The sequence below is a fragment of the Plecotus auritus genome, assembly GCF_963455305.1.
Source record: "Plecotus auritus genome assembly, chromosome: 4".
Taxonomy (NCBI): domain Eukaryota; kingdom Metazoa; phylum Chordata; class Mammalia; order Chiroptera; family Vespertilionidae; genus Plecotus; species Plecotus auritus.
This window is the reverse complement of record NC_137775.1, coordinates 127,355,458-127,366,359: the sequence shown is the minus strand read 5'-3', so window position 1 is coordinate 127,366,359 and position 10,902 is coordinate 127,355,458. Positions and strand designations below refer to the sequence as shown.

Here is a 10,902-nt window from a genome sequence, read left to right as displayed (position 1 = left end):
CCCACGCCTTTGCCTTAGTCCTTTGATCCAGTGCATTTCTTTCCTTGGCTTTGTTTGGCCTGTTTTCAGTTTAATGTACTCACAGATTACCCTAGTTAATCCCCTCATACTTACAGGCCCTGGTTTATCTCAACCCTAATTCCCTCTTCCTATAGGTGGCTATCTTCTACCCGCTATCTCTGATCTGTTCTAGCCCCATGGATAAGACCATGAAAAGTAAGTCTTTGATATAAATGACTCTTCAGAAAATAGTGTCATTGGTTTATATTCTAAACCCACAAGCAAAACATTTGGGGCATGTTCCCTGACTCTGCTGTCTAGAAAATAGTCATCCTTTTCTGGTAAGATTATAATTGCTTAGACATCACTTATGGCTGTGTAGGAGGTAGTGATTAACTTACCTTAAAATCAGGATCTTCCATCTTCAGAGAATAATGGTTAAATCATAGTAATTAAGAGCCCAAACTCTGAAGCCAGAATACTTGGGTCTAAATCCTGCCTCTGCAAATTACTACTGTATTTTGAGCTTGTTTTATTTTGTTTGTCTTTTGTGTTTTGGTTTTTGTGTTGGTGCTATTTAGATAAACAAACAAGATCTTGATCTTTTCAAGTTAGAAATATCATAGTTATTAAGTTTTAGATGTTGGCCTCTGCCTTGCTTTCTCTGTCACTTAGCTTTCCTCAGCTCCTCCTTTTTTGAATTTGTGCATCCCTTTGTATATCTATTCAACTGCATTATTTATCTGCCATGTCTGGCACTGTGTTGGATCACAGAAATACAAAGGTGACAAATCATGGAGTTTACCTTTAAGGGTATGTATATATGCATATACTGGAGTGGGTAAAAGAAGGTTTACAGTTGTGAGTACATGAAACAGAGAGTGAATAAAGCTATTGTAATAATCATAGCCTGCATGTATTTTTCCATACAAACTGTAAACCTACTTTTGCCAACATATATATATATATACACACGTTTTATATATATATATATACACACATACACACACACACACACACACACACACACACACACACACACACACATATATATATAACAAACACATTCATTAAAATGTTAAGGGTGCTGAGATGGAGGACTTTTCTACGTGCACTGGAGCATTAGGGAGGGCCTAGTGAGTTTGCCTGAGGGAACACAGTGGAGGAGGGTGTGGAGAAGTAAACATCCACTTGGAAAAGGTTGATGCTTGAGCTGACCTCAAGCATCAGACCTGTTTCAGTCGTGAGGCAGTCTGAATAAGACAGTCTCCTCAAATAAGCTCAGAAATGGCCCCCATGTCCTGTACTCTAATAGCCTATTGGACTCCAGTTCTGATGGTTGGGGCTCCCACATGGCCTTCCTGGTCTCTTTGTTGTAATCAGTTAAGGAAGCTGCTATTATCAGTGACTCATGAGCCCAGTGTCAGAGCTCTGTGATCTCCCGCCCCCAACCCCCATAAAAGGCTCAGTCCTTATGTTGCAATCTTTATCACATGAAGCACTTAAGTCCTCCCCTAAGACCTAAAGCCCTTCTTTGAACTTTACAGCTTAGTGACCAGAGTCTCTGCTGCTTATCAGTCCAGGCCAGCCCTCTTCTCTGGAATCTGGGTTTCATTTTATATCCCAGATGGGTTCTGCCATCTAGAGAGTGATAGCCAGAATGGCCACCCCCTCCCCTAGGCCTACCGAGTTCCTCACTGCTGGGATCCCTACTTAACCAGAAAGCCCAGCCCCAACTATGTCTAGGTTACAGCTTACTGTTGACAAAGACCAAATTTTAAGTCAGGCTCTTCTGAGCCCTCTTGTTGACCAGATCTCAACTCTGGTGTCTATGTCCTATCTTTGGCCTGTCTAGCCCAGTTTTAGCAAAAATACTGCTAAGTAGGTTTAGTGAGTGTCCCATCCACCCTTGATCGAGTTCCTTATCTTCTATCTTTCATGTATAAGTGGTATAAGTCCTTGGCCTGCCTTCACCAAGAATTCTGTTAGGTTAGTTTAGCAGAAAACCCCAATCCTTTATGTTTCCTCCTAATAATTTCTATTCACTGCCTCCTTACCCTGCTCTTTGGCTATAAATCATGGCTTGTCCTTGCTGTATTTGGAGTTGAGCTTGATTTCCCTCCTCTATTGCAATAGATTTGACCCCTGTAACAATAGTGTTGAATAAAGTCTTCCTTATCATAAGTGTCAGAATAATTTTTTTTTAACATTTTCCATGCCCTTTGGACAATAACAATGGACAGCCCCTGGCCCAGCTGCCCTTCTAGGTCTACCTTCCCTCCTTAGTCTACTCCAAGAATCAGAGATCTTATTCCAGGCTCTTGAGCTCCTCCTCCTCCTCCTCCTCCAGCTGACACATGTGCAACAATACAGCTCAGATAGAGTTAGTCACCTGAAAATATGGACCTGGAGAATATGGGCCAATTCTATTCTAACCAACTAAACTTAATTCATTGTCAGTCAGATCATCAAAACATATAATTGTAAATGGTTTCTGAACATAAATATATTTTTAAAGAGCTTCCTTAAACAAAATACATATACTCAAGGGATAAAATATCTGTCTTGTGCTCTTTTGAATAAAAAATCATAGTGGATGCAGATCTCTGATGCTCCAGTGGTGCCATGAAGAAATTCATTTGTTTTTGGACAAATAATTATTTGAAATTTTACCTCTTGGGTTCCAAGTATTTTTGTTGTTGTTTATTTTTATTTTTTTAATCCTCACCCAAGGATCTTTTTCCATTGAATTTTTAGAGAGAGTGGAAGAAAGAAGGAAAGACAGACAGAAATATTGATGTGAGAGAAACACATGGATTGGGATTGGTTGCCTCCTGCATGAGCCAACCAGGGCCCAGGCCGGGGAGAAGCCTGCAACCAAAGTACATGCCCTTGATGGAATTGAACCCGGGACCCTTTGGTCTGCAGGCTGGCGCTCTATCCACTGAGCCAAACCAGCTAGGGCTTTGTTGTTGTTAATAGAGGGACTTTATTATAAAAAGCCTCGTCACCTACAGCTCTGGTGATTTTTCATGTTTTATCTCTTTCATTTAGCTTCAAATAAGGTAAGGACTTGATAAAATTCAAAATTTACTGAATTTTGTGTTAATGTCAGGTACAGAATTTTCCTCTTGACTATCTCCCTTCCTTGGGGCTGTTGCTGTTGTGTTTTGAAGGAAATGGCGTGCCAACCATTCATTGGTTCTCATGGCTTTGCAGTGGAGGCAGGGCCTTTCCCTGATTTGGTAGCTTCCCACACTCTTTTGCCTCTGAACTGTTTTTCTTTTAATACCGGCTGGTGATGGGTGTTCATTTTCACTCTCCTTCCACGAGGAGGCTCCGGAGTCAGATTCTTCACTGTCATACTCAGTAGTATCACTGTCATGTTGGGTCTGATTCACCTGGCTGAATTGAGAATGGTACCTAGATCGTCTTCGTTCAAGATAGGCATTTACCAAAGCCACTTCTGAGTCAGTTATAGGAGTAAGCTGGATCTGCTTGGGTTTTTTCATCTTTTGTGAAGAGTCCCAGGCACCATCTTTGTTTTGCCACTTATGGGAAGTATCTTTGCTTGCTAACAATCAATGAAATAAATCAACAAGTTAGGCACATTGTTGGTTACCATACCTTCACATTACCTAAGAGCCCTGATATAAGATCAAGGGAAAAGTCTCTAGACCCTTTCTCCTTTGAAGTCTTAAAGATTCACATGTTTATGTGAATGTGATTTGGGTAGCAGGAAACTAAAAAGAATCTTTTTTTTATACAGTGGTATACTGGAATTGGCTGGTCAATAACTTAGTTAAGCTTTCAGGAATTTGTGAGATAGTTGTTAAATACAGACATTAGTAAAAATTAAACTATCAAAAATTACCATTACATCAAGTTATTACAAATAAACATAATGCTCAAAACATCACTTCCTAATTATTTTATTACATTTTATTATGATGTATGCTCTTGAAGCTATTTGTCTATTGTTAGGTGTTGGAAATACCACGTAATTATGTGCTACTGTGCATCTCCTTCCCAGCTCCATGTTCAGTGACTTGAAATCAGTTTGGGTAGGATAAAAATCAACAAGAACCAAAAGTCAGGCATTGTTTTATGGTTTTGTTGACTCTCTAGGTTTAAAGTGATGGAGAACATGGTACTAACCTAGATTTACATTTAAAAGTATCATGCCTATAGCCACTACATTGTGAATAGCACCTCCAAAAAATGAGGAAATATTCTTCCAGAGTATTCTAAAGCTATTATCCAATTTGCAAAGAAGTCACATCATTGACAACCAAGTTAAGTTCCAACATACATCTTGTTTCTTTCATATTACTCTTTAGGGAAAGTAACATTCATAATGGAACTACACTTGTTGATCAATTGCAGATATAAGTTGGCTAAGGATGCAAGAGTCTGGTAAAAATCAAGGAAAATATTTTGTGAGAATCAGTGGTCTATATGGAATTTACCATAAAGAGTATTATATATTTTACTAAAGGCCCGATGCACAAAATTCATGCATAGGTGGGGGGTCCCTCAGCCTAGCTTGCACCCTCTCTGGCAATCTGGGACCCCTCGCTCCTAACCGCCCTCCTGTTCCCTCCTTACCGCTTGGCTCACTGCTCCTTAGTGCTGCTGTGGAGGCATGAGAGGCTCCCGCCACTGCTGCTGTGCTCGCCAGCCATGAGCCCAGCTTCTGGCTGAGCAGTGCTCCCGCTGTGGGAGCGCACTGACCACCAAGGGGCAGCTCCTGCATTGAGCGTTTGTCCCCTGGTGGTCAGTGCGCATCATAGTGACCAGTTATTCTGGTCATCCTGTCGTTCGCCCTAATGGTCGCTGGGCTTTTATTATATAGATTATTTGTAAATTATGTGCTACACATGCTTTATATCAGTAATTTTTTTAAAATGTATACACACATACACACATTTTTGGAGAGTCAATTGTTAAACATTTTCCAGCACACCACTGCTTATAGGTTATTGAAAAAGATTTTATTTACAGCTCATAATCCTGTAATAACTCTAACCTTAAGTGTATGTAAAAAGGAAGCTGTGTGAAGGGAGAATGCTGAGGAATGAAAAGAACTTGAGCTTTACCTACCAGTAATTCATAGCCCCTACTAAATTAAAGCAGCTAAATTATCCTGCACTAAAGCAAGAAGCTTGTCCAATGAGGTGCCATAGGTCTTGGGGAGGCCCTATAACACTCTTGGCTGTTCACCTCTGTTGCTTGTTTCCACACATAGCACATAGTTCTCTCATCAAAGTCCAATACTAAATATGCACCAACTCTCACCTTTACTTACTGAAGAGCTTGTCCCACTATCTTCATCCTTTTTCTTCTCAGACATCTGTTTCAGAAATAAGATTAGTGATAGTGATCTTACATCATACATACCCTCAGATCATCCACACCCTCACAGTCCCAACTAATATGTACAGATGCAAAAGTTGGACAATGAAGAAGGCTGATAGGGAAAAAATGGACTCATCTGGAATGTGGTGTTGAAGGAAAACTCTATGGATACCCTGGACCACCAGAAAGATAAACAAGTGGGTCCTAGAGCAAGTTAAACCTGGAACATTGCTGGAGGCAAAAATAACAAAAGTGAAGCTTTCCTATTTTGGGCACATCATAAGAAGGCAGAGAAAATAGAAGACAGCAGATTCTTCACTAGAAGGGCCAAATACGAGATGGGTCAGCTTCATCAAAGAAGCCATAGGCATGAGTCCACAGAAGTGGAGCAGGGCTGTTGAGGACAGGACATTGTGGACATCACTCATTCATAATGTCAGAAGTTGGAGCCACTCTGTGGCACACACAATAGTCATCATAGTTGGTTGCTTTTCACTTTCACTTCTGCTGCCCATTGGGAAGACCATGCTTTGATAGCAGAATCTACCAAAATGTGTGAACCAAGCAAAAGGAACAAAGACTTGAGGAACAATAATAATGGTAAGGAGCTATAGGTTATAAAGTTTTTCTGTATTCATATTATAGAGTAATATCATTTAAAAAGAGATTTGATAGTACTATGATTAGTGTTTTAAATTGCTTTAAAAAATTTTAAGCCTCACTCCAGAATATTTTTTCCATTGACTTTTTTTAGATAGAGTGGAAGGGAGGGAGAGAAGGGGGGGTAGAGAGAGAGAAACATCCATGTGAGAGAGCCACATTGACCAAGGTACATGCCCTTGACCAGGAATCAAACCCGAGACCCTTAGATCCACAAGCTGATGCTCTAACACTGAGCAAAACCAGCCAAGACTTTAAATTACTTTTTAAAGGGCATTTTATCAAGTCACATTTCAGTAATTCTTTCAGATCTTTACTCAATTCATAAACTTAATATTTCCTAAATCCTTTTAAACTTTCCTTCAAAATGCAACCATAATATATATTATCTGTGAATATGGCAACCAGAATAAATGGATTTCTCTGAATAGTTCCAATTTCAAATATTCTGCCCAATACTCCATAAATGTATTTGTCCCATTTATCAGATCAGTCTCCCACTTTTTGATGCTGAAGATGATTTTGTCAAATAATACAAATATAAAGCTCTTCCTCCTTCAGAATGTATCAAAAATTTTAGGAATACTCATAACACTTTTGACACATAATAATTCTTCTGGGAACTTTTCATCAGGAAATAATCCCCCAAAGAGAAAAAAAATTGTGTACAGAAATATCCATCACAGCGTAATTCAGATAATATAAAATACAAAATTCAAAAATAGACATGATTAAATAAATGAAGAATAATTATACAATCATATAATATATAGTTGTGTAAATGATTATGGTAAAAGTATGTTATAACATGAGGAAATAAATGTTATAATATTAAGTTAAAAATCAAGATGCAGCCCTGACCGGTTTGGCTCAGTGGATAGAGCGTCGGCCTGCGGACTCAAGGGTCCCAGGTTCGATTCCGGTCAAGGGCATGTACCTTGGTTGCGAGCACATCCCCAGTAGGAGGTGTGCAGGAGGCAGCTGATCGATGTTTCTCTCTCATCGATGTTTCTAACTCTCTATCCCTCTCCCTTCCTCTCTGTGAAAAATCAATAAAATATATTTAAAAAAAAATCAAGATGCAAATTTGTATATACAGTATGATCACAAGTTAGCTAAAAATATGAAAAGAAAAAAGATTTTAAAGGATTACAGGAGTGTTAGCAATGGCTAACTTTGAGTGGTGAAAGTATTTTTCCCCTATAATTTTTCAAATTGTCTAAATGAAGAAAAAATGAATTTATGTAAAGTCAAACACTCTTTGGGTTGAAAAGTGCCATACTTGGGTATTCATAATTGCAATCTAAGATCTTTGGCCCATTCCTTCCTCTTTTTTAAAATATATTTTTATTTATTTCAGAGAGGAAGAGATAGAAACATCAATGATGAGAGAGAATCATCGATCAGCTGTCCAAACAAATACTAAACAAATATATAAGCTAAACACAGCATATATAGTCTCTGAAAGCAAAAGGTAAATGCATCTTAAAAAGTGGCAAATCCAGCCCTGGCCGGTGTGGCTCAGTTGGTTTCCTGGTCAAGGCACATACCAGGTTGTGGGTTTGATCCCCAGTCAGGGCACCTATAGTAGGCAACCAAACAGTGTTTCTCATTCTCTCTCTCTCTCTCTCCTCTCTCTCCAACTAAAAAATAATTTCTTAAAAAGTGGCAAACCCAGAGGAAATCAGTGTGCTTCATGTTTGAGGATAATTACCACCACACTTCCATCACACTTTTACCATTACTTCCAGGTTTGTAAATAAAGGCTTATAGTTTAGCAGAGAAAATGAAGTTCAAAGGGAATGAAAAAATCCATCCTCCTTAACTAGTCCTCATATGATTCTCAGATTTCAAATCTGGGACCCTTGAAAAGAAGCAGTTTAGCTGAACAAAGTAAAAGATGAGACTTCTAAGATAATTAAGGTTTTAATCAGCACTGAATAAATTTAATTCAACATTTCAACTATGCTTTGAAGCAAACAAATGATATGGCAGGAAACTTGGGTCTACTGCTCCCAAGTTTGTGTGAGATTGGACAAGTCACTTAATTTCTTTGGGCCTTATCAATTTAAAAAAGGATAGATAACTGATATCTAACTTGCTTACAAACAGGAGACTGGACCATATGCAATCTTGAGGTCCTTGAAGCTTGGGTCACTCTGACTATGACAGAAGCAAGGGAGCAGAAGAACACAGCTTAGGCCTCTTAAGTGGTCTTCATGATGAAATTGCCAGGAATCAATTTCAATTTTTTGTTAATTTTCTAAAGTAGCTTTTCTTGCCAGACCAGACAAATTCAATATACTTAGCTAGGGAGTCTAAGATACGTATAAGCTATCGCTTCTAAATCTCATTTTGGCAAAATATCTACCTTATGAAGCATTTAAACTTTAGATGAAACTTCTTAGAGGGAAGACATGATGAGGGAAAGAGTCTTTGATTATTATAATGGAATCCAGCTGGCACAGGCATAACACACCTCCTCCTCTCCATCTAGAGCGATATAGCACTCAGTCTAGCTGACCACCGACAGCCCAGGGTTCTGGCTGCAATGCTAATTGATGGTGGTTTGATTAACCATCAACCTGGTATTAATGGCCAGCAAGGATCCCATGTCAGCGACTTACAAGAGCTCAGTTACACTCATTATATGTTGGAACATAACAGTCCTGATAAAGTGAGCTACCTCATTCCTAAGAGGATGGTATTTTTTTCTGCTAGGAGGTGGTCTAGAGTGGCGACTTTAGTTCTGTTTAGTTTCATTTAGTTCTGCAGCTTATTCTATTATGAGAGTATGTTGCCCCATTCTAAAATCCCCAAAATATTACAACCTATGTCCAATAAATAAAACAACTTATTTATTTGTGATTAAAATTACCTGGCTACACAAGGAATTTCAAGGTCATTAACTAGTAGGGAAGTTTATCCCAGCATTACACAGCATATGAACAAAGTACAAACGATCTCAATATCTCAAAATTGCAGGTTTGTTATGGTGCAAACACAGACAAAACCAAAGTATGCAATCACTAAGAATTCTGCTGTGTGAATATAATTTGGAGAAGTGTTACAATACAATATAAAGTTTTAAAAAGCAGGATATGAAAATATATACTATAACATAATGCCAACCATGTAAAATCAAAGATGGAGAGATATATATTGGTATAGAGCCATGGTCGGCAAACTGTGGCTCGCGAGCCACATGCAGCTCTTTGGCCCCTTGAGTGTGGCTTTTCCACAAAATACCATGGCCTGGGCGAGTCTATTTTGAAGAAGTGGCGTTAGAAGAAGTTTAAGTTTTAAAAATTTGGCTCTCAAAACAAATTTCAATCGTTGTACTGTTGATATTTGGCTCTGTTGACTAATGAGTTTGCCGACCACTGGAAAAAGAAAATTAGAACATACTCCAAAATGTTAACAATGATTATCTCTAAGAAATACGATTACAGTAGTTTAAATTTTCTTCTTCATCATTTTCTATATTCTTGGATTCTCTAGAATAAGATTGCATTGTTTTTAAAACTAGAAAACAAACTTTAAAAGAGTAGTTTCATGAAAGTAAAGTAAATTTATTTTATGAAAAGAAAAACACCCTAGTGTATAGTAAACATATTATTTTTGAAAAAAGGATATCCTACCCAGATAGTAGCTCGAGAGAAGAACATCAAGACCAATATAATGACAAAATACCAGAAGAGTAAAGTCCCTATTGCCCCACAAGAGTCATCCTGCCGGCACTCATAATCCTTATTTGGAATGCTAAAAGTTAGAGGTCTGGGGGGAGGATCCACCTCCCAAAATAAGGAAAGAAGTTCTCCCATGATGGCTTCTTGCTTCAAAAGTAAAACATGCTCAAAGGGATGAAAATGACTGGAAAGTACTTTACTCCACATGTATGACAACTTCTTTGACAACCTATTATGACATACACTTCAGCAACTGTGACAGGAACTGACAAACCCTTCTTAGATTCCTAAATTTTTTTGGAGATTTATTTAAATTACTTTTATGAAAGTTTATGGTCTTTCCTCATAACTTAATATAGTGTGTCCTGCCTTAATTTCCCCCATCCCTGAAATTTCTATCTATAGTAGACCCTTAAGCAACATTGGTTTGAATCACATGGGTCCACTTACTAGGATTTTTTTTTCTCAATAAAAACCAGTAATATTTTTTATCTGCTTTTGGGAGCCCAAGGATGCAGAAAGCAGACTGTATGCATTGATCTATACCATTTTCTTTTCTTTTTTTTAATCTTTTATAATTCCTTTTAATCAAATTTCCCTTTTTTTAATTGTCTAAAGTTTTACATATGTCTCCTTTTCCCCCAATTGACAACTCCCTCCCCCCAGCCACTATGCCATTTTCTATAAGGGATTTAAGCATTCTCAGATTCCGGTTTTGGACCCAAACCCCTGCAAATACTGAGGGTAGTTAAATTTGGGGGGAGTCAAAAGTTATACTTGAATTTTCTACTGTGAGGAGGTTGGTGCCCTTAACCCCCATTTTGTTCAATGGTCAATACTGTATTTTCTTTCTTTCTTTTTTACATTGAATTTAGAGAGAGAGGGAACCATCAATCAACTACTTCCTGCACACCCCCTGCTAGGGATGGAGCTCAAAACCCAGGCATGTGCCCTGACCCAGAATCAAACTGGCCATCTCTTGGTGCGTGGGACAACGCTCAGCCAGCGAGCCACACTGGCCAGGGCTGTACTATATTTTCTTTACATACAGTATTTTAATGTCTTTAAATCTTAGTCTCTGAAGTACCCATTTTTTTCAGTCTCTTATGATTGTAAATTAACATACACATTCTAATGTGTTATAGACTGAACTGTGTTCCCCAAAATTCATATGTTGAAGCTTTAATCTTCAATT

At 38.3% G+C, this 10,902-nt stretch overlaps 1 protein-coding gene across 1 annotated transcript; it reads right to left on the bottom strand.

Annotated features, from left to right (window-relative positions):
- Nucleotides 1-3,083: 3,083 nt before the first annotated feature.
- Nucleotides 3,084-9,842, bottom strand: SSMEM1 (serine rich single-pass membrane protein 1; the record flags this gene model as incomplete). Its single annotated transcript, XM_080664024.1, has 3 exons — nucleotides 3,084-3,574; nucleotides 5,299-5,353; nucleotides 9,660-9,842. The coding sequence occupies 3 exons, from the start codon at nucleotides 9,840-9,842 to the stop codon at nucleotides 3,084-3,086; spliced, it is 729 nt and encodes a 242-aa protein (XP_080520150.1).
- Between the last annotated feature and the right edge of the window lie 1,060 nt (nucleotides 9,843-10,902).